The sequence below is a fragment of the Nuphar pumila genome, chromosome 14 (genome assembly GCF_984573655.1).
Source record: "Nuphar pumila chromosome 14, dmNupPumi1.hap1.1, whole genome shotgun sequence".
Lineage (NCBI taxonomy): Eukaryota > Viridiplantae > Streptophyta > Magnoliopsida > Nymphaeales > Nymphaeaceae > Nuphar > Nuphar pumila.
This window is the reverse complement of record NC_143262.1, coordinates 17,918,784-17,943,649: the sequence shown is the minus strand read 5'-3', so window position 1 is coordinate 17,943,649 and position 24,866 is coordinate 17,918,784. Positions and strand designations below refer to the sequence as shown.

At 36.2% G+C, this 24,866-nt stretch overlaps 1 protein-coding gene across 1 annotated transcript in view; it reads right to left on the bottom strand.

The window, feature by feature from the left end:
- Positions 1 to 17,887: 17,887 nt before the first annotated feature.
- The window catches only part of LOC149816530 (phospholipid:diacylglycerol acyltransferase 1-like), a 153,506-nt gene continuing 146,527 nt past the window's right edge, over positions 17,888 to 24,866 (bottom strand). Inside the window, exons 5-7 of the mRNA XM_089987742.1 lie at positions 20,306 to 20,574; positions 19,174 to 19,665; positions 17,888 to 18,179 (exon numbers count right to left, since the gene is read on the bottom strand). Coding sequence (XP_089843868.1) covers positions 19,179 to 19,665; positions 20,306 to 20,574 — 756 coding nt within the window. The 3' untranslated portion in view covers positions 17,888 to 18,179; positions 19,174 to 19,178. The remainder of the gene's footprint in view (positions 18,180 to 19,173; positions 19,666 to 20,305; positions 20,575 to 24,866) is intronic.

Here is a 24,866-nt window from a genome sequence, read left to right as displayed (position 1 = left end):
TGCTGGTTTATGTTGATGATATCATCATCACCGAATGCTCCACTCTTGTTATTAAGCAATTGATTCAGTGCCTTAGTCTTGCTTTTCCTATCAAAGATCTTGGACATCTGAATTTTTTTTTTGGGTATTGAAGTTCATTACGCCTTCTTAGGACTTCTTCTTTGTCAGTTCACATATGCTCTTACTTTACTCTGCAGTACTTCTATTGCATATGCAAAGCCTATCTTTACTCCTCTGAGCTCCACTACTCGGTTATCAAAAGATGATGTTCCTCTCTTTCATGATCCCACTTTATATCGAAGCATCGTAGGCGGGTTACAATATCTAACTATCACAAGACCTGACATTGCCTTTGCTGTCAACAAGGTCTGTCAGTTCATGCATCAGCCCACGGTTACTCACTGGTCTGTTGTCAAACGCATCCTATGCTACCTTAAGAATACCATTCAACATGGTTTGTTTTTTGCACGGTCATCTTTTCTTCAACTCAGCGCCTTCTCTGATACTGACTGGGCTGGCAGCCTTGATGACCGAAAGTCTACCAGTAGTTTTGCTGTTTTTATAGGCTCTAACTTAGTTTCTTGGTCTTCTTGCAAACAACGGACAATATCTCATTCTAGTATTGAAGCTGAGTACAAATCTCTCACCTATGCTACGTCTGACCTTCTTTGGCTCAAGTCACTTTTAACTAAGCTTGACTTCATTCCTCCTTCACCACCTACTCTTTGGTGTGATAATATTGAGGCCTTATATCTCGCTGCCAACTCGGTGTTTCATGCTAAAACCAAACATGTGGAAATCAATTTTCATTTTGTTCAGGATCATGTGCAAAAATGTCATCTTCAAGTTTAGTTTATCACCTCCTCTGACTAGCTGGCTGACAGCCTCACCAAGTCTCTTCCATACTCTCGGTTTGTTTTCATTTGTGACAAGCTCAACGTGGTCGACCCCACGATAAGCTTGTTGGGGCATGGTAAGGATAACGACAAGGTCGATAAGGTGGTTACAACTAATAGAGATAAGGATCTCTCATAAAATAACTTCAACATCAACTTGGACTCATTCCATAACAACTCTCATGTTTTGGATAAACCAAATGAAGAGCAGAATTATCGTGAGATCAAAACCAAATGCAATCAGGATTATCGTGAGATCACAAATTATCATTTTTTATAATATTATCAAAAATGATAATTGTTATTTTTTGATAGTTGTTATTTGTTATCTTTTGATAGTTGTTATCATATCAAAACCATGTATATCAACACATCAAAACCGTATATTCAAATTCTTGTAACACTGTTATATTTATAAATAAAATACTCGATCCTCTCATTGGACAAGAGAATGATTATAGAGTTTATCATTCAGGTTCCTCATTCTTTCATGCTTCACGCATACGCTACCTAAAATATAGCAGTGGGGAGCAGGCAGATTTTAAAATACCATTTATGGGCCATGTCACAAAGATACGGACTTGAGCTATTGAAGGACGTTCTTATGATATTTTAATATATGAAAATATATTTTTAAATATTATTATGACCTAAATTTTTTATTAAAAATAATGTATTATCCACAACATGTCACGTGACGTGTCCACATGTCATGTCATGTCCCTTAATCATCTAAATGGTGTGTCCTTGTGGCAGTTTATTTGATGTAAAACGAGTTTGACACCATGGATCCAGATCCAAGTCTGATATTTGGGGAACCTTGTGTGGGTCGTGTAGGAAGTAGCCATCAAGTGGTATGACCCAATGTTGTCAGTATTAGTATCGGCCCTATATCGTTTGGCCAACCATTCGGGCGAATCAGCCGATACCGATACTCAAGTGAATCGTTCTGAATCGGCCAAAAAAACAATTAAAAGATATTATGTGTTAATCAGAACATGACACATGTTAAAGCCATTAAAATAATATAAAAATATTTAAAAAGTAAGCAATTTTTTTATTTATTAAAAAATAGCCGATTCAAGGGTGAATCGTATCAAATTTTTGCCAATACGATACATATCGGCCGATATGCACCGATACTGATGACATTGGTATGACCCATGGGCCAAGGATCAAGATACACTTGAAACATATTTTCTTTCATAATTTGCACACAATTTGGACTAGACCTGGTTGGAACTGGATCCAGATTGAAAATTACCAAACTAGGTCATGGCCAAAACATGCATGGGTCCAGATCTAGATCCAGTGTTTAGGACCTCTTTCACTTGATTTGGAACTGGATCCGGGTTGAAAATGCCAAACTGGGCTCATGATTAAAACATACCTTAGAAGAAAATGCATCAAATTTGGATCTCAGAAATGGCCAATGATGGTGTGACTGGATCTATACCTTTTTAAGATCAACAACTCCTCTGGGATTCCGAACTGGGTTTACCTGGATCTGTAGACCCATTAAAATGGTATAACGCTTGTGTTCCTAGACGCACATGTTAGAAATAGTGAACTTATCTTAGGGTCTGTAAACGTTTTCACGAGATCTGCAACCATTCAACCGTAGTTGGTAATAAATGAAGTGACCTGAACCCAACCCCTCCTGGATCCACTAGTGTCAGGGTTTAGCACTTTGGCAATAAAGGAAGTGACCAGTTAAACTATCTGGGTCGGGCTTGTGAAGTCTGGTCACTATACAGACCGAATATTGTTTATGAAATTTTATACCAAACCCAGGTCCAATTAAGATAGTCGGACCCGGGTCTGAAATCACCCATTTTGGTGAGGTTCCGACCCATTGACACCTGTAAAGTAGGGATGGCAGTGGACCGGGGGAAAGCGGGGCCCCGCCTCGCCCTGTTTGGACCGGGGATGAAGTGTATGAAATGGGGATGGAGGCGGGGACGAAGGTTAAAATCCATCCCCGTCCGGGGGTGGAGGCAGGGATGGACGTGCACTTTTCCCCGCCCCGTCCCCGCCTCATCCCCGCCCCGACCACTTTTCCCCGCCCCGCCCCGCCTCATCCCCGTTTGAACCGGGGATGGTGGACATGAAACGGGGGTGGAGGATAAAATCTTGAGGTGGGGCAGGGGTGGAGACCTTGTCCCCCACCCCGCCCCGCCCCACTGCCATCCCTACTGTAAAGTCAGTACGGGCATGGATAGCCATGATCCTTGTAATAATTTTCTGACCTGAAATTTAGATGTTTTTTATTTTAAGAAAACGTAAAATTTCATTGAGTGGAATGAGGATGATGAGACATCAGCCATACCGCAAAATGTTCCAAACAGAAACAGAGATTCATTCAATTGCCACTTGATAAAAGCAAATGCATGAATGTTATTCATGGCTTTAAAATGGATTGCCAGTAGTGTAGTATCTCTAAACATCCTTGAGTTGTGTTCCTTCCAAAGTACCACCACACAAAGGTGATCCTTGGATACCGGCCGCTGTTGCTTTTTTTGGATAAAGGGGGACTGAAGATGAGGCTTCCGATACAATTATCCTTCTAAAAATTATTGTACAGTATGGATAATTTGACGTGATTTCCTAAAACCTTACATTTTTTTATATTTTCTCCATGTCCAAAATAACAAATATTTAACATCATTAGGACACTTTTACCCTTTACAACTGTGAATTTAGTCTTTTTTGCTATAAAATTATACCGCCCATTGGCTATGTCTAGCACTTACTTAAATCCAAAATTGCAAGTTTTTTTATATGAATTTAGACATCATAAACTTGCATAAATTAATTTGTGAAATCTCGATGAAACTAAAACCACCAAAATCCCAAATATCAAACTCTTTCGCATATAATAAAAAAAATTACATAAAAATATATACGAAACACCTTTGACATGAAGCAATTTTCGAGATATTTTCGCATATATCCTGAAATCTCATAAATTTATGTGTGAAACATTTATCACTAATTTCACAAATAACGGATGTTTTCGCATATATTGTACGCTCTCGTATGAAGTTATTTGTGAATCTTCGAATATCGTAAATATCTTAAATATTTGTGAAACTATGAGAAATATGTGATATTTTTTATTTTTTATGAATTTTTCAAATCATATATAAACTCATTGTGGTCTCTAACCTGCTTATTTTTGCATAATCTAAGGCTTGTTTTTTGTCTTTTCTCTCCAACCAGTTATCCCCAACCTACTTCCCTTTCAACAACTATTTCTAACTCATTTGTGTATATCATACTTGTTCGCATATATGTTCTGAAATCTTATGAAGTATATTTATAAAAAACCTACTAATCGGCAAAAATTAGTCAGTTTTGTAAAACTATTTCTCTATGTATAGACAAGTCAATATATTAACATAGAACTAAATAGAGTTGGTTTGCATGAAATCAGATAACTTGATGTTTAACAATTACAAAGTTACATTCAATTCATGAGCTTTATTACAAAGTTATAGTCAAAGTTTAACTTGATATCCAATTAAATGTAAGTTTAACTTGATCTATTATAAAGGTGCATAATTGTTCACAACTCAGCTAGCTGGACAGACTCTTTTTACACCTCTCTAACTGATGTTTCCACCTTTTCATTGTCTTTCGCACCCTTGGAAGCCCTTTTCTTCACGTACTTATAGAAATTGATCATATGATTCCTTATATTTGTGACATCTTGTTGAAAATAATCTTTTGTTAGCAATCAACTAACTAAAGTAAATATCGCAAACTAGTGAACAACTGACATATAAATGCATACCTGCATGAAGCTCAAACTCCAGTTTCTGCCCAAGTACTGCATATATTGTATGACAAATATATCACAATCATACTTGTAAAATGAGAAAATATCAAGTGAAAAATATGTACATGTACAAAATGAGTTAACAAATAAATGCAAAGTAATTACTTGTTCTCTTGTTGATGAATACCCTTCATCCTCTGTGTTGTCCAATCTTTGTAACAGTCGAACCCAAATTGCCCTAAAAATAAATAAACCTACAACACACATGCATAAAAAAGAGATAACAAACATACACAAAAATGCATATTATTAAGTTATGTTATCATACTATTCGTTTGAGGTTTTTATCTGCTAAATATGTGTTTGGCGTGGAATTATACAGCCTGAAGTCATTTTCCTTTATATTCATTTTTTAAAGAACCTAGTGTTTGTTTTCCTAGTTGAAAGAAATTAAGAGCTGCAATATAAATCTAGATTATGCGAAAAACTATTTGTAAGTACGCAAAGTTGTATAAAATATACCTTGTCAGTATCAAGGAAATGATACAGGAAGTCGTTGCTCTCCAAGTAGTCCTCGCTGCCTTTTAGTTGCGACCATTTGTTGTAAATAGAAAATGTTTACTAGTTAGTTTTTATTAATCGGTAGTAAAACAATATAAACAACACTTTTATAACTCACAGAGAAATATGGAGTAAGATAAAAGGTTTTTGACAAGTCTTTTTTTATGTCCTCGTTGTGAGTCACTTAGAGTCTTTCTACGAATCTTGGTATATGCTACATAGTAAATCCAACGTAATAACAAAAGAACAAACAAAATTGCATGCAAACATAACAAAAAAATAAGCAAATTAACATGCAAAACTAACACTTATGTCACTTCCCAAGAGAGTTTTTTTGCCAAACTCATACTCTTTTGTCTCGAGGGTGTTCTCTTCTAAAACTTTTCCTTTCACATTAACATGTTCTTAACAATAAAATAAATTACATATTATTAATATCAAATATACACACATGATTTAGGATATAGCTTATACCTCATGAACAATTGGTTGTTCTTTGCTCTTTAAAATTTGCGGCTCTTTTAATCACTTTTTTTTGTAAGAACATGTGCAGTCATACATCTTGAACTACCTAGATATACACACAAATAAGCAATTAATTAGAAAATACTGAATATATACATAATGAAACAATTAATTAAAAAAATATTAGATATGTATATAAAGAAGCAATTTATTAAAAAAATATTGGATATGTACATAAAGAAGCAATTTATTAAACAGCACTGGATACATATACATATTGTTATTTATGGTGTCATCTATTGTAACCAACCTCAACACCTACACTTCACTTGTATGACACAACATCCCTGTATTATGTTCTCTGTTTATAAACCTTAGGTCGTCCTACTTAGCAAATCACTTTTGGTAGATAGACAACTATAAGAGTAAGCAGAGTGATGTGTAGGACATTATCCGCTATTGGAAAGAATAGATATTGATTATATGCAAAGCGATATAATTCAACTTTAAACTACTTGTCACAGTAATCCTCTGGTAGATTGCTCTTATAGGAAATGCATGTGATCGCATGTTCGCAAGGAAACTCGTCAACATACCACTCTTCACAAGAGCACAAGCATATGTAAAGATCAACATTGTAACTGTGAGATTGGTCGCGGGCTTTGTACCATTGTCAGAGGCAATGCACTACTTGTACACGTATTTGTTGTGCCTTTTTTTTAGTTCTTGCAGATTTTTTTTAACCTTCAGCACCACAACGTCTATCATATGTTGCCCTACAATCTTTCTTTTCTCAAAAAGTTTTATCAGCATGAGACAAAGCTTTTCAATAAGTGAAATTAGGGGTTTGTTATGTATGGCGAAAATCCATGAATTCAAGCTCTCTATTATATTAAATGTTAAGCAACCAAATTTTTTCGCTTGAAAGTGACAGTTAGCCCAATGTTTCAGATCCGTGTCAATGATAATATAATTGTATGCTTTTATGCTTTGTTTCTTAACTTTGTCAAGAAAATGATTGCATTGTTATTTCATGGTTGCTTGAGCTGCACTCCACCAAAGTGCATTGAGTGGTGAACAAAATTTCTTCAAAAAATTCTATGTCAAATATTTCATGCAAAATCAAACATGACATGTAGGCTGTGTGAGGAACAACATACTTTAAACATGAATGTCTATCTAAAAAAACTATCAATACTTCTCTCTCTAAACTCATCGAAGTGTTTGAGTTTGTGATTTAATACCTCTAAAAACCATACCCATGAATCTTTGGACTTCTTATCAACAACTGCAAATGCTACCTGTAACGCCCCGAAATTTTAACCCAAATTTTGAGGATTTTTTTTTTTTCAATACAGCGGAAACCAATCATACCATAGGGCTAAGCATTCCAGAACATTACAGATGGAGCAATACCAAAACATTCTTTTCATTTCAATATCAATGAAAATTAAGATCAGAGTTCTCATACTATCCTTGGAACAGTAAATCCAAAAATCCCGATCGAAGCCTCATCCCGCAGTCGCTCCTAAATCCAACTCTTCACCTGAAAATTTATAGGAATTAGACTACAACTGTCTAAGTAGGAATTACTGTAGTTTTTCTTGTAGGTATATCATGTGTCAAGTATATGGTGTGGCTGCTGAATATGATTTTCAACCCATACAAGAATAAGTAAAGCACTACGCTACAACAGTCAACAATTTATGAGAAGCAATCTGACAAGTATCATCAAAAGCAATCATTTTAAATATCCCATAACCACAGATACAAATCCATACAATGATTCATAGAAATGCAATTATGACAATTCATAATGCAGGTATGCATTCATACCACAAGGTACATCCATTATGTATAAAGAAACATTAAACCATACCATGATGCATAATTTTAGTACAACAAGACATTTAACATACATTGAAAGTTAAACATCATGCATTCACCAAACATATAACACTTAAGGGAAAATATATAACATATGCATGTTCTAATGCATAGTAGGAAAATGCATGACTTATGTGAAATGCGTGGTTTCTTTTGTTATCTTTCATTTAAGTTTCATCTTTCTATATGCATGCCCTATTAAATGCACGCAGCTTTAAGTTCCTCTTTTTAATTACCGTTGCCCGCGGATACACCAAACGGGTACAAACCCCGAGGTCAAGTAAGGTTCCCGGGGTAGCTTAACACACAATTTGTATTTTATTACCGGTTCCAAACTTAGCCCTCGGCCGATATCAGGAAACAACACCATCCATCAGAACCTTGGAAAACAGCATCCAAAGTCGGGGACACCAGGGAAAACAGCATCCATTGGCGCCACTTTCTTGGTATACCAAAACAACAACAGCTGTGTCAAAACACACCACTCCCGGGTAAAGTGGCGGACTCTCCCTAAAACCGTGGCCAGGAGAAGAACCTCAATATCGGGTTCAGGGGCAACAACGCACACAGAGTTTTTGTATCCTCACGGTTTCCCCCAAACCGCAACATCCAAGATTCTCATACTCCAGATGAGATATCCCAGAAAGTATATTACACTGTTCCTATTCATTATATTTTTATTAAGAGCCAATTATTGAGTTTTGCAGTTCCACATGCAAAAACAAGGCAAAAGCTCGCATCAACCCCTGCGAGAACCATCACGAGACTCCAGCCCGTGGAAACACATCGAACAGTGCAATATAGAACAATAATATAAAGTATGATTTTTTTGCGATGCATTTAACCATTTAAAGAAAAAGCAAACCCAAGCTTAAGGCTCTCCAGGCCTGTGATGATTCCTCTAGACTATCGATGCATCGTATGCAAAAATCATAACAACTTGCAATGTATGCAATAATACCAACATGATTCCAAATGCACATTCATTCGTACCAATTTAACAATGTGCATGAGCTACCACAATCATATGCATGTGTTCACCATCCATGTGCAAGTGCTTTCATGACATCACCTAACACACATGCATTCATCCAAGATTTCATAAACACATGGGGACATTTATGCAAGATTGTACACGCCAATACCATTGATGCCATGTACACACTTGTACCAAGCCAACTTTGCGGAAATCAAATATCTCACACGTTACAAACTATAAAGCATGCTAACACGTGTCATTAAATATTCAAAACTCAACTTTATATTCAAAAACTCAACTTTACGTACATAATAACAAATAGAGTTATCAACACAAATTTATTAACATTGAATAATTTATGTATGCCCTTCACATGCTTAGACATTGCCCTGTGCCAAAAACCAAAGTTTCTCAACACACACTATGATCTGAGTATTAACCTGTGTGGTTTAGGTGATGCACTTAAACATATATGAAAAGCAACCGAGCTCATGTTGATTCCCTGATCTTAACAACAATTGCATAAGCATATCACTGTATATTCCCATCATGTGCACACATACTTGCATGTTTGTTTTTATTGAAATGAACGTCAAATGCACATTTTCTTTCAAATGTGTGCAACTATCAAGGCACTGGTTCGGTTTGGAAATGTCATATGCCCATCAACACCAATTTCTATCACGCTCCACCTTATTGTCAACTTCAAAATTTTATTAAGTGCATGCCTATCTTCTGCATAATTTGGTCAAGTACAGACAACATGCAAATACCGATTCTTAGCACCTATATTTATGTATATTTACAATTGTATTTAGAGTACGAAGGTCTCTCTTTATCAAGAGGTTCACATCCAGCCGACCCAGTCGACTGAGGTCCCAACCAGGCTCAGCCGACACCAGTCAGCTGGGTCGGGTCTGGCGAACAGACTGGATAACTAAGCCAGCCCAGCCAACCCCATCGGCTAGGGCCTGACAGCAGCACCTGCACTGGCCCAGCCCAGCCTGTGTGTGCTGTCGAGGCTGGACAGTTACCCACCTATTTATGTATATATATATATATATATTATAGGAATAATTACACGGTCATATATCTGATAGGAAGCATGATTATTGAGCAAGTATGCAGTTAAAGCATTCAACAATTAAGAAACAGTTACACACCTACACAAGAGAAAATTTTACACATAAATTAAGAAAACCTGTGAAAGAATTTTAAATCATGCACACCATGTATCTTGGTGTGGTTATTGATCTCCATGTTTTTCTCTACTAAACCATCCAGCTCATACCCAACCGAACACCCGGCTGGGTCTAACAGCATAACACTGTAAGTAGTACTGAATACGCTCCCGCACCCAAATGCAGATGTACATGCTATGGAAGTTCTTCTCACGTGTGAACAAGAAAGTGGTGACAGAAAATTCTACAAGTAATATTCCCATGTGTGCATGTAAGTGTACAATAATGTGCATAACAATAATTCTCATGAACTAGGTATGTAAGTGTGCTGCAGAATTACAGACAAGGATATTTATAGGACTTGAATACAACTGAAATGTAAATAACTCCAACCGTTGACAGATAAACCTTACTATCACGTAATAGGTGTCAAGGCTGATTAAAGGCATTTAACTCAACTAAAAATTTATGCATATAAACGAATCACAACATTAAGACATTCTAAGCATTAAATTTTCAGAACTTACATTAATTCAGACAAAAATTAATTTGAACCTGAATTCATTTTAGATAGTTTAATATAGGTTCCATAGTTGTAACACACTGATCAGGTGTCTTATACATATATATATTTCTTTTTCACACCTTGATATTAACAGAGGTTAATCGACTTTGATTTATAGCACTCCAACCCTAAGATTTGAATGACGTGCTCCCTCTCTTAGGAGTAACATAACATTGTAACTAATAGTGGATAGTTTCAGTGATTTAACAAAATAAAATGGACACTTAGGAATCAATTAGGGAAATAAAATTGGGAGGTCACGGTTATCAGGGTATATGCCCTTAACAGAAATCTGAAAACCCCTCTCTATTATTCAAACACCCCTGTAGCATCTAGATTTTTCACAGCAGCTGAACCCTAAACCCACACCAAGTATAATAACCCCTACTATCGATAATCCAAAATCCCCAAATCAGGGATTTGGCATCTCTGATGGCTTAAAAACCCAAATACCCAAAAAGAACCCTATCAGATTTTGGGATTCACTACACCCCCATCGTATGCTTGACCCACAGAATACCCAACAGAAAAACAAACAGGAAAACCTACCCTTTTTTTTTCCGGCGAGATGGTTGCTGCTACAACGAAGGAAGTGAAGACCGAGAGGGAGAGAAGGACTCGGCAGGGCCGGCGACATCGACCCAGTCACACGTAGCGAGAGTGCCGGTGAGAGACTCCAACGAACTCCAGGGCAGCGCCGATGGTTTGCGCAGAGGGGGACGGGAGAGGAAGAAAAAGCGAGCAGAGGTGGGGAAGAAGAGGGGCGAGACCCCCATTTGAAGAGGCAGGAGCACACTGCCCTCCTAGCGGCGCGCTCCAGCCCCCTTCCCCCTTTGCGATATCCCTTTGCAGGGGTTAGGGTTCACCCTAACCCCTTCATTTTATCGGGCCTTCATATGCCACTTAACATAAAACCTCCTCTTTTTTTTATAAGCATACGGGTTGGGGCCGGGTCCAAACCTCGCGACCCGCGACAATGGATCCGCTGTTAGCGTGGATCCGGGTTGGCTTTTTAATGCTAGATCCATAATGAGCGTGGATTCGAGTCCGGTTTTGAAAGCGGATCCGATTATGTTATAAAGGTGGATCCACATGTTGGATCCAAATGGGTCCAACTGTGAATCAACCCAAAATAATTTTATTTATTTCTTTACTTTTATTATTATGTATATATATAATAATTTACATAGGTATGATTCTTATGGATCCGGGAAGCGGATCCTAGGCCCAAAACGCATAAATTATACTTAATTGCGTAAAAATTTTGCATAAAATTTTCGGTTATTACACTACCGAAAATATCTCACCACATAGATCAATACTATAGGCCGACAATAATATACTCATGTATCTTTCTTTTAGTAATGTGACATCTATCATAAGAACTAGAGGGCATCCTTTCAAAAATGCATCGATACTTGGCCGAAATGATAAGGACATGTACTTAAATCAATCTTAATATACCCAAGCGATCCTCAGTTAACATTATCAGATGATCCAAATAGGCAAAAAGCATCTTGAAGAATTGTTTGAATGAACCATATAAAGAAGCCTTAGTGTGTTTTTGTTCACACCATGCTTGTTTATAATTAACCTTCATATTTTTCTCATGACTGATGTCATTCATGATTTCTCTTAAAGTTATCTTTGGGTTATCATGCATATGTTTATAAATAACATTTGAAATTTGCTTTGAAGGTACTTTCTCCATTATAAGGTTGACAAGTGATCCATCACATGTATATTTGCTATAATATATTTTCACTTAAAAAAACTCTGCTATGTGTACCTTTGTAAAATAGATCTTTCAGGGCCAATCAACCATTATATGAGCTTTCTTCCTCGTGCATATGACAGTGACTCTGTTATTGTATCTCTTTAAGGATTTTGCTTTATAGTTATTCCTGATCACATAATCTTTCAAAAACTTGTAGCAGTGCCGGAGATCATTAAATCTTTTGCCCAAAGCAATTTCTCTATCATTTGAGTGTGTTGATAGACATTAGAATTTTTCATAATCATTAAGCATTTCATTACATAATTGCTTATACAAATCAGATGTATTTACTTCAATGTTTTTAAATTTATATTCATTGTATGAGAACTCAATGAACAAGAACCAAGGGTTCAGATTCTCCAATGCCATTGGTGCATCGCTTTCACTTGTCCTTATTTGTTCAATGTCATTAATGTCTTCACCATCTCCTATCGATATTGTATATTCAATATCATCGATATCATCCACTTCTGCATTGTCAATATAATCGTTGTTATCACTAATTGATTGTTCGATTGAACTAACTATACCAAAATTCATTGTATTTATTGTTTTGTTTGCTTCTATGCATGCATCATTTCTGCATTTTCAGCATTCAAGATTAACCATCAAAATATCATATTTATCGTCACACCAACATTTTAACTATAAATTACATCGAAATTACCACTTATACCTAGCATTGTCATATGCCCTGTTGCATGTCATTCAAATTATTGCAATGAAGATCACATGCACTTCTTTGCCCATGCAGTTTAATATCATTTATAGTGATCCATTGATCATATACAATATCAATATCGTTCATTATTTGGGACAGTTGGATAATCAATAAAGGACTCAGATCGATAGATGGTGCCTGAGACAAATGCATATTTTTCACGAGATTCACATCATTTCATTAATCAACTACTTCTTTAATTGCTCCTTCATTAACTTTGCATAATTCCAAGTAAACATCACCACTAAATAACATTGATTCTACATCATCACCATCTTCAACATCTATCCATATTTTTTGGTTGTTAGGAGAATAACAATATAGGAGTCTCAAAGTCGTATATCCGGTTTTACGAGACATCAAAGCCATAAATTCCTTAAAGGTAATATTTTTTAGACCACTATAGATTTTTAATTAGTATAAGCATACATACAAAGTGTATTTAGCCCTTTTAGATGCATTGATGGACTATAACAACTACAATAGTGTACTTTAATCATTTTAATGCTTGTGCACAGTGAACCCTGACCTCATTATACCACTACAAGAACAACAAATATTAACTAAAAGACAAACAAACAATCATAAATCATAAATCGTCTATGATAATATATATTTTTATGAAAAAAAAATCATAAACATAGTAAACCCTAAACAAAAGTCAATCACAAGGATGATACTGCAACCTCCTCGAAAATACGCATGGGGATACACAGGTATATATTGTATGGAACTCACCTTTTAAACCTATAGATGAGGAAGTTGATCACAAAGATAATACCGCGACCTCTTCAAAATGCAGGAATCACTGCAAGGGTTCTAAAGAGAAGTTCTTTGCAGACACAAATGAGAAGAAGAAACCCTAGAATAAAAAAAGTATATATATTATTTGACAAAATTGCAACTATTAAGAAAAAATCTATATAATAAAAATTTCTCAAATATGTAAGTAGCATATTTGTGATTTTGTTGGTTTCCTTTAAGTGGAGTTTCGCACATAAATTTAAGCGATTTCAAGATATATGCGAAACAATATGCTATTTGCAAGGTTTTTTCTTAAATATTTTTATGCAAATTTTTTTATTATATGCAAAATAGTATAATATTTGCAGTTTTGGTGGTTTCAATTTCACAGAGATTTAAGAAATAAATTTATGCAAGTTTGTGAGATTCTGGATAAAAAAAACTTATGATTTTGGATTTAAGTGGGTGTTGGATATAACCGACGGGCAGTATAATTTTATTGCAAAAAAACCTAAATTCGTAGTTGTGAAGGGTAAAAGTGTCCTAACAATGTCTGATATTTGTGATTTTGGACATCGAGAGAATATCAAAAATTTTAATGTTTGTAAGAAATCACATCAAATTACCTATATAGTAGGGTCATTTTCCGATTATCCTTTGGGTGTGTCCATTGTAGATGTGGCCAGGTCATTTGTAGGAGGCTACAAAATACCAAACAATGTCAAAATAGATTTTGGGATGATTCTTCAGCAGCATTGCACATGACACATGCTAGCCAGCTGAAAACCGGTAGAAGCATTTGTGTGGTTACCCAAACAATGACCCGGGGGGGGGGGGGGGGGGGGGGACATGCAATAAATTTTGGTGCATACATATAACCGGTAGAAGCATTTAGATGTTTATATCACCAAATTGTGGAATCTGGAAATAGCACATACAGGTGGGTTTCGGGTCACTGTGATCTCAAGCTTAACTAGTGTCTACTAAAGCCCACCGACATTCCATGAGCCAATCCCTCAATACCAATAACAGTGGGAGTTTTTCTCAGTTATGTGCCTAAAACGAATAGCCTCAATGTTTAGCTGGCCTTTAACTTCCAGACTTCAATCCATAAACTTGGTTTTGTCAAAGTCCCTCAGCCTTCAAGCCAAAGGTTATTAAACGGGTCAGGTCTGATTGGTATCCAGCCGTTTCAAAGTAATGTGTTTGCCGATGTCAGTCAAACCCAGTTCCGTTTTCAGTTGCGCTCCAGACCCACAACTTGCTACCACATAACAAGACTGGATCTACGTCCATCCTGAATCTAGCAACCTTTTCCTTCTCCTAGAACTGTAGCATATAGAAATTAATCAGACAAGGCAGTCATTGGTCCCGTTTGGAGCTGGTTCTTGCTGGTCAAAACAAGACCAGTCCCAAAGTCGGACCCAATAATTTAACTGTAAGCAGGATCCAATCTGTACCTAGTTAATGCCAACTAGTGGAAGCTGTAAATCCAGTATGATGTCCTTACTCCTTACATTTAGAAAATAAATGCAGTGATTTGCCTTTTTCTCAAAAAAAGAAAAGAAAATAAATGCAATGACTATCTATATATCACTAAGTGGCCCTAATAATCATAGTGGTCTCTCTCTCTCTCTCTCTGAAGCAAATCTGTCATTTATTATCTTGATACTGTAGACATATATACTGTAGAGAAGATTGTCAGAACAGTATGCTTGAAGCATATAATTGGTATGAATGAATACAAAAATTGGGGATGCCAGTGAATTGATTTGATGAGAAATTGCGACACAAGTTGGCTGTTTTTAATCAAGCGGATGGCTTGGTGGCAAACACGAACTCCATGTTGTGAAGAATCAGTTTTGAATTCTACTCTGTACGATTTATATATTATTTTTTCCAGGTTGTTTTAACGTCACAAATGCACAAGCTAATAGATAATGGTTTCTTCAGTTGGGATGTTTGCTTCTTGCCTGAATAAGTATACGAATTTTTACAAATATTTACCTATTTTTATATTTAACTGATATTTTTTATAAACTGTCATCAAACTCAACTACTTTGTAAAGATTTTGATTGAGAATGGTAGAAAAGGTAAGGATTTTCATAAACACTCCTTTTAATCTTTTTCTTTTCTTTATACCTTATTTTAGTTAACCTTTTCAGTTGCCTAAATTTTTTCCTTTAACCTTTTTTTAATATTTTACATATCTCTTTTTCAGATCTAAAGTTTTGTTTGGATCAAGTGTTAGGTAGTGCTAAGCTCATAATAAGTCTTGATATAATCATCAAATTGATTTGTATTTAATCTACGGTGTGTAAAGATAGAATACATTTTGGATTTTGTTTAGATCTTAGTTTAGGTTTAGATATTTGAATTCAAGTTTAGGTTTTATGTTAAAGGGTGTTTTTAAAGTTTGAGTTTGATCCAAATAAATATAGGTCTTCCCCACCCCCGCCTACTGACCGCACATTGGCTGACCTCTGGTTGGTAAACCCATGAGATCCGCCCTGCCCACCTGGGAGTACACCCAGCTTCAACCTCACGGCAAGGGACACCACCAGTGGGTTTTGAACTAGTGATGTCCCGTCAACTTGGTGGCATTCACAAATCGCCCCTACCAGATGAGCGGAGCCCATGTGGGCAACAGATATAGGTTTAGATCTTAGCATGGACCATTTATTTTATCCATAATATAAAAAGTGGGTAAAATCCGTCATGTAGTATTGTCTTTCTTGCTTTAAATAAGTACATGCTTTTTCATATTCTAATTCTAAATTTCATATTTATGTTAACAAATTATTTGTTTACCAGTAAATTGGCAATATTTAGTTGATATATAAGAGATATATGGTATTCATAGCAAATGATAAGTTAATGGTCTCGTCATATTTCAGAAAATACGATGCAAACTAGCACTTCGATGGATTGCCTTGTTGCATTCTTACATCACGAAGATACGTGGACACGAGGACACGGGATGCAAGCTCAACCCGTATTTAAATTTTTTTCAAAAAGGGACACGATGACCCAAGATTTTTAACTTTTAATCAACAAAAACTTTTATTAAACTATTGTTAAAATAATAATTAAATTTTAAAAATAATGGCCTTATGAGTCCATATCTCCCTGCTCATGTAACCAGTGACATGGCTTGTCACTGTAACATAGGTTACAATAGCTAGGTGGTTTAAGCAGTGACCTTTCTGAACCAAGGCCCTGAGCTTAGATTCCATTTGGGGTTAAGCCCCAATGTGGATACAGAGAGTAAATGGAATAAGTAATTTTTTCACCTGTGATGCGTTTGTGAACCACACCGACATGGTTGTATAACTTTGTGAAAATACTGAAAAGGAAAAAAATAAGCTAATACTTCAAAACTTAATAATTTCACATGATAAGCCTATCATGTTGTAGAACAATTCATGACCAAGTTTAAGGATGTAAAACTGTTGGGATTCAGGTGGGATGTAGCCAATACCAAATCTGAATAATCGGATAGTGGCTAATCCGACTTGGATTCAGATTCAGTTTTGGATGGAAAAAAAGAAATACCAAATCCAAAAAGATACTTGTAACCGTATTCTGATATCCATCGAGATCGGATATCCGTTGGATTCGGTTATGAAATCCTTATACCGAAACCCAATCCGATTATTAATGGGATTCAATTTTCTTAACCGAACCCAACTAATTGGATTAAGAATAGGGTCAGATATCGGATATATCCAATCCATCGACATCCCTAACCAAGTTCCAGCAGCTCCACCAGGCAAACAGGAAATCTATGCCCTGCAGGAAAAGTGACACTCTTCGCTTTTTTTGTTTTTTTTAACCATAATGTAAAGCAGAAAGATATAAACATTCAGCATCTCAAGTAGGGGTGTCAACGGGCCTGGTTTACCCACACCAAACCCAAACCAAACAGGTCCAGGTACGGTGATAAATAAGAAGACCCAATTAAGACCAGGGTCCAGACCCAAAGGTCCAATTAATACATAGACCCAGGTATAGTTTGTGAAATTTTATACTAGACCCAGACCTAACCTGAGTTCCGATCCCGCAATTTTTCAATGTAAAAATGATAAAAAATATGGTTTTACCGGTATGGTCCAGGTTTGGTTCATGTAGTTCTTATTGGGTCCAGGTAAGATTTTTTTTTATAGTGAGCCCGATTAGACCCATGTTGGAACCCGATACCATACCCAAAAATCTGGTCCAAGTCTGGTTCAACCTGGGTCATCCCCCGACCCTTTGACACCCCTAGTCTCAAGTACCTAGAAGCTGAAAAAGGAGCTCTGCAATGCACACTACAAAGGGCACAGAAACTTTTAATCAAGAACCTCGGAATAATACACTTAAATATTGTTGCAGAATACAGGATGAGCTTCAGCTTCAAAAAAATAATAAATAAATATACGCAAATACAATGAGAGATGGTGTGCCTTGAGTTCTCAGACACTATTGCGAGAACCAAGCTCTAGATGCCACAAACCAATAACAATGATTAGCATGTCCAACATATCACCAAATCGCTCATTGAATGCAGAGAAGTAAATATAGCGGGAGCCTTATAACCAGCTGCTCAAGTCCTTGATGGCTCAATCTGATCACCAATCATCTGTAAAATTGATTAGCAATTCCAAGTTTAGCAAATACTATCACTGCAGATGGAGGAACCAGATGATGAAGATGAACAGGGGGAGGGGGGGGGACAATGAGATGATTGATAAATACTTCAGAAACCATTCATGACAGTACTAGAAACTTCTAATTCGTGAATAACAAAGATATAAGCTTTTGTTGAATATAACATCACAATGTGTTGATGAATAGTTTCATATTCCATCTGTATCCATTTGAAGATGTCATCTCCATCGTGTCACGAATACAAGCATTGGTACAAGACATGAACAACAATTTTATGAAAAAGCAGGATATGGGGACGTGTTAAAAATTCCTTTAATAAACAATCACAAGGCTGGAGAGGGTTCATGTCCACACATCCTGAGGAATGCCCAGTCAACACTCTAGAACTGCCATGTACAGGGTCACATTTTTGTGCTTCTATTACAAAGCTTCTGAAATATACAGTGATAATAAGTTGTATTGTCATAATTTTCTCATTCTCTAGAATTTATAGGAATCGACATTATGATATGTAGTACATGTTTCTTTTTTCCAGTCTAAGATTTGAAGTCTAACAGGATCTCATTTTCCGTTTTCCTTCCAAATGTCAATTCTAGATCAGTCTTCCTCAAAAATGGTTCTGTAAATAGATGAAGGAAAACCCTGATTTTCAAGACAATCTTGAACATGAGTTACAGAAGTTTTTGAATCTTGATCTTGAATCCATGGCCAGTCAAGTGCTAAGAGATTTTAAATTGATGATTTAGTTTAGACATTCTAGGTAAACTATTTCAAATCCTGGTCTCTAGGCAGTGTAGAGCATTTGAATTCCCTTTCAAATGTAGCTTGGCTTTGGATCAGTAGTCATCTCCTCTGATGCTTTTATTCCGAACCTCATATTCCTAGTTCTGAATTAATGTATCATTTGAAATAAAATTAAGATTAGCTGATAAAAGAAGCACATTGTGACAAGTCCAAAAGGTTACCTGAATTACAGCTTCAACTTAATATTTTCAGACCATCTAAAGATATCGGAATACACTTGGTCTCCACCCAGCTCTTCTCCTGTAGCTCCTGCTGCCACTCTGATAATATCTTCAATTAATTGAAAGTTTCCCATAATATCTACATGAGCACCACTCTGAGTGCCACGGCCCTCCAAAAGGTTTGCAGGAGGAGCATGATCATATTCCCTCACATAGGTCTTGATTCCTGAAGGATTAAATCTTGTTTTTCCACGCCAACCTCTTGCACACATAAAGCCTGAACTCAAGACTGGTACAGTTTCATCCCCATCAACTGAGAAAACACCACCTTTCAAACAACTCCCTGGTTCTCTGCCATCAGCTGAAGTATCAATCTGGAAAGGGATGAAGCATGTCTCCGATGAGTGGGACAGTTTGTAAACATATGATCTTTCAGTAGGTATACCAACTCCATACATAGAATAGATCTCCATATCAGGAGCATCTGGTAACCTACATTTAGACAACAAAAAGCATAATTTAAATTCACAGAAACCCTCAATGAATAACACCACAGGCTGCTTTAGGATCATTCCAAAAAGGAGAATAATTTGCAGAACAGCCAATTGAATTATTTAAGAAAACTGCTATTAATTTTTTCTCTTCTACTATCATTATTTAAGTGGTATCAACCCAAAGCACAAAATGGGAACTACTGAATCATAACTGGTCTTAATATAATCAGTTATAAAAAAACAAGGGAAAATGGTCATGTTAAGATAATCAATTTCTGTTGTCAGTTTTCCTGGTAAAACAAATTTCTTGGAAGAAATAACAGCTCCCTTCTTTTAAAGCATGTGTGCACATTCCATTGAAACAATTGCAAGTCACTCTTTAGAATTTAAGTTGTTTGAGTTTTCAACACGCTGAAATTCAACAAAGAAACTTAGAAACTCAACACGCTGAAAACATCATGTCAAGAGTTTTCACTGCCAAATATTAGAATTTTTGTCCCCATCATGGCTATAAAAAAAACAGGATTCTGAAAACTTGACTAGTTTCTTGTAGAAAAAGATAATTAAGAACCATTCATAAATCATTATTTATACTAGCTATAAGTTATGATTGTTAAATAAAGAAAAACGGGTCTCACTTTGTTTCCAAAGGGTTTGACCAATATTTGTAGTGGTTATACTTTGGGTTATCCAAATTGTCAGCAATCCCATATGAAGAATGAGCTCCCCCACGCTGCATCATCTTTGGAGCAACAAAGTGAAGTAGGTCTAAGACAGATCCAGCTGTGTAAACCTTGTAGTCAGCAACTGATTCGATGCCACCCCAACTCATTTCATGATATTCTGTCCAGACATCTCCAGAGCAGGATGCATTTGAATTTACTGGCTTGTTCTTGTCAACAGCATCCTGCACATTACAATGAGAAACAAATCAAGGATGAAAGGAAATGAAGATCCTTAATTAGAAGCAATTGCACAAACAGAACTGTGTATGTGTATGTGCGGGTGTGCATGCACGCATATTTATGGGTGGGTAGGTGCCTAGTTAGGCATATCATACTGCAATGTTTTAAAGATAACCAATGACAGGGGCACCTTTTGACACGTTCATGATCATTGCATTGGCTCAAAGAAAACAAGAAGAGGAAAGGATTTCAGCACTATTGTATGACTAATATCTTGAGACATGTAAAGGTCATTATATCTTTTTAAAATGGATTGGCGTCTCTTGCCAAGTGATATGAGCATACTGTCCAATCAATAAGGCCCAAAGTGCTTATGATTCTGAACAGTACAGTTTAAAGGTGTCGTGTGGCAAACCAAGTTGGGTTAGTGAGCATAAATATAAGATGTACATACTTTGTGCATAAAGTGATTGCCACTTCCTATTAGCATTATAACAAATTCAAGTAGAAATGGTTCCAGAATTAAATCAATCATATCGATGCCGTTGCACCACTATCATAATGTTAAGGCTGAGCTGACCACTCCAATCATGACAACAAGCTGATCCTATCATTACATAAAATAATTTAACACTAATTATTGTAATAAGTGAGCTAGTAGCCTGAAGAAATGATGAAATGGTAAATAAAGAATATCATTATGACCTATACCCACATCGCTGGTGAAGGAACCCAAAAGATCGCCTTCAAACTTATCTCCAGGCTACATTTAGATGGCAATATAGTGAAGAGGAAAAATCCATTCACATGCTAGATTCTTACAAAATGTGAGAAAAAGATATGTAGGATTAAGATTAAAAAATCCCTCATAATTTGAGACTTGAAGGAGATAAAAGTAATAACCAAGAACCCTCAACTGCCACGAGCTCTTAAATTTGCAATAACATACCCAACTCTACCTCTTTCATTATAGGAATCTGACCCCTTCTATAAGAAAATTTGTCAGTCATGGCTATGCATGCTCAATATAAGTATTCAGCAGAGGGAAAGAGAAATCCATCTTCTCTAATTTAGACTTTCTATTGGTAAGTTCAAAAGAAAAACAATTATAGTTGTAAGCAATAAGGCATTACTGAAACACCATGAAGAATTTTATTGGATTCAAGTATGAAGTTCCAATCATTACTTTATAGATCCACACACACCAGGCCATCTGGCATGGAGATGAAAGTTTGACATCTATGCTACATCAATTTCAGTGGACACAACCAAATTCTATGTTATGTCTCAAGGCTCAAGACAAGCAACTATACTTTTAAACATTTATACATTGTCATCAATTTGGATACTCCATGTCCAACACTAAACCCATTAAGAAATTTCAGTCACCACACTGATTTGAGAGATTTTGTAGCAATGAGCAGCTCCTTGATTTTCCTTCTTGGGAGAGAGAGAGAGAGAGTAGGGATGTCAACGGTCAGGGTTTGGGTCGGATATCCCACCGACTTGAATCTATTTAGCGGGATTTGGTATAAAAATGCAGATCCGAATATAGAATCAGGTCAGATTCAGTTTTGCTATCAATCTGATTGGATATTTGTGGGTAATAGCATGCTTTGGAAATTGCATGCGGCCCATTTAGAAAAGTTTGCAAAAAAACATCACACCCACTCTAACCCTGCCATAAATGCAGCAAAAGGTATTAAAAGTTGTGTTTGGCCATGCTTAAAGAGCAGTAAGTGTAATGAATGAAAGGGCCTTCAATCACGAACAAAGTGTCCACCAAGGATCGAAATGGACAAGCACAAAAGTGGCCTCTAAGGGCACACTCACAAAACCCACAAAGGGCACACACAAGAAGACTCAAAAATGTAAAAAATATTAATTTATTAATAACCAAATATGCAAGAAAAGCACACATTGAATGAGGGGGGTCACCCCCTTTTATATACACTAGAAAAGGCTCAAAAGAGTCATTGGAACTAGTCCAACGGCTATATTTGTAGCTGCTAGACTAGCTCTAGTCAACTCTATGTTAACTAGTCAAAAAGAATAAAAATAAAAACAAAAAAAGTTTTACAAATATATTACAATATATATAATACATATACATATTACAATCAAGGGCCTTCAATCATGAACAAAGTATCCACCAAGGATCGAAATGGACAAAGCACAAAAGTGGCCTCTAAGAGCACACTCACAAAACCCACAAAGGGCACACACAAGAAGGCTCAAAAATGTAAAAATTATTAATTTATTAATAACCAAATATGCAAGAAAAGCACACATTGAATGAGGGGCTTCACCCCATTTTATATACACTAGAGAAGGCTCAAAAGAGTCGTTGGAACTAGTCCAACGGCTATATTTGTAGCTGCTAGACTAGCTCTAGTCAACTCTATGTTAACTAGTCAAAAAGAATAAAAATAAAAACAAAAAAGTTTTACAAATATATTACAATATATATATATATATATAATACATATACATATATATATATATATATATATATATATATATATATATATAATACATTTTAACACTCCCCCTCAAACTTATGGTAAAATAACTAAAAGTTTGTCTAAAAGGATGTGAAATCTAGGAGTTGCGAGAATTTTGGTGAAGAAGTCTGCCAACTGGTACTCTGATGTAACATATGACAGATTAATATTGTCACGTAGAAATTGTTAAGTTGCATATATATATATATATATATATAGGTAAATACCCATTAGGGGTATTTTGATCTTTTTACCTTCCTGTAATTATTTGTGTTCGCTAGAAACACTTTAGGGTGTTTTTAGCCTTTTTATTTTCTTTTTTTTTTGTCAAAGGCATTACCGTCTTTGTAATCCCTTCTCAAAGAGTCACTGGAAGCACTCCCAATGACCCTTTTGGGTCCTCTTTGTATATAAATAGGGGATGAATCCCCTCTTGTAATCCATGCTTGCCTCAAGCAATTATCCTAAGAAGATCTATATGTTTTACTCTTTGTCTCTTGCCTATTTGAGGGTTGTGATTGTGTGCTTGTATTTGACCCATAAGTGGTCCTTGTGTTTACACACTTCTGTGTGTTTGTAAAGCCCATAAGACGGGCTCTATTATTATTATTTTTGTATTTGATTACATGGTATTAGAGCTAGAAGTGAAGAAGCATTCATTCAAGAGTCCGTGAAGGAGGAACTTCGTGAACTTCATTGCCTCGGAAAGCTCGTCATCAGCACTCTTCTACCTTGTCTATCTATTTCTTCTCTCTACCTCTTCTCCTCTTCTCTCTTCTCTTGGGGTGATGGCCAAAAAAATAGTTACAGTTGTTCACATCAAATTTGATGGGAAAAAGTATAATATGTGGGCAACCGCCATTAAAAGGATTTTGATTGGCAAGGATTTGTGAGAATATGTTGATGGTTCCTTATTGGAACCTCAACCTATTATCACCAAATCTATTTATAGTGAAGATGGAGTAATCAAAGAAGAAACTCTCAAGGGCAACGAGAGAGAAAAGGCTCTTTTGAAATACAAAAAAACCTTTAAATCATGGGAAGTTGGACATGCAAAGGTTGTATCCCTTTTTATGATATGTGTGAAGAACCATGTGAGAATATTTTTGAGTTTGAAAGGGCCAATGAAACATGGGTTTTTATTAAACAAACCTACACTCAAAATGATGCCGCCCATAAATGGGAGTTGCAAGATAAGATACACAATTGTAAACAAGGAAAAAATTTGTGAGAGAGTATCACGGTACTCTCAAGAGTCTATGGGACAAAGTGGCTAAAATGGAGCCTATTTAGGATAGTCCTAACGATGCTTGCCAAAGAAAAAACCAAATAATTGGGGAGCAATTTTTTCAATTCATGAGAGGGCCTAAGCCCGAGATTGAACATGTTTGGGGTTCTATTATCCACAGAAAGAAAGAGGAGCTTTCACCTTTACATGAGATTTTCGCCAAAGTTTGCATAGAAGAAACTAGGCTAAAATCTATGACCAAAGCTAAGGAGCCTAAAGACAACGTGTTGGCGATTTCTAGACTCGGTGCCAACACTTTTTCCTACAAGCCTCTCCATTTTTTCAGAAATAACTTTGGGAGGCAACACAACAATGATGAAAGAAATGATGGAAGAAAGGGAAAATTTGTTTGTCATAACAATGGAGAACCGGGGCACATCAAGCCATATTTCCCATAATTAAAAAGAAATGACGAGAAAAGAGTGGCGACACTAGAGGCTTCTCAAGAGGACAAAAATGCAACCAATATAGATCCACGATCTTTTGGAGGCATGTCACTGTC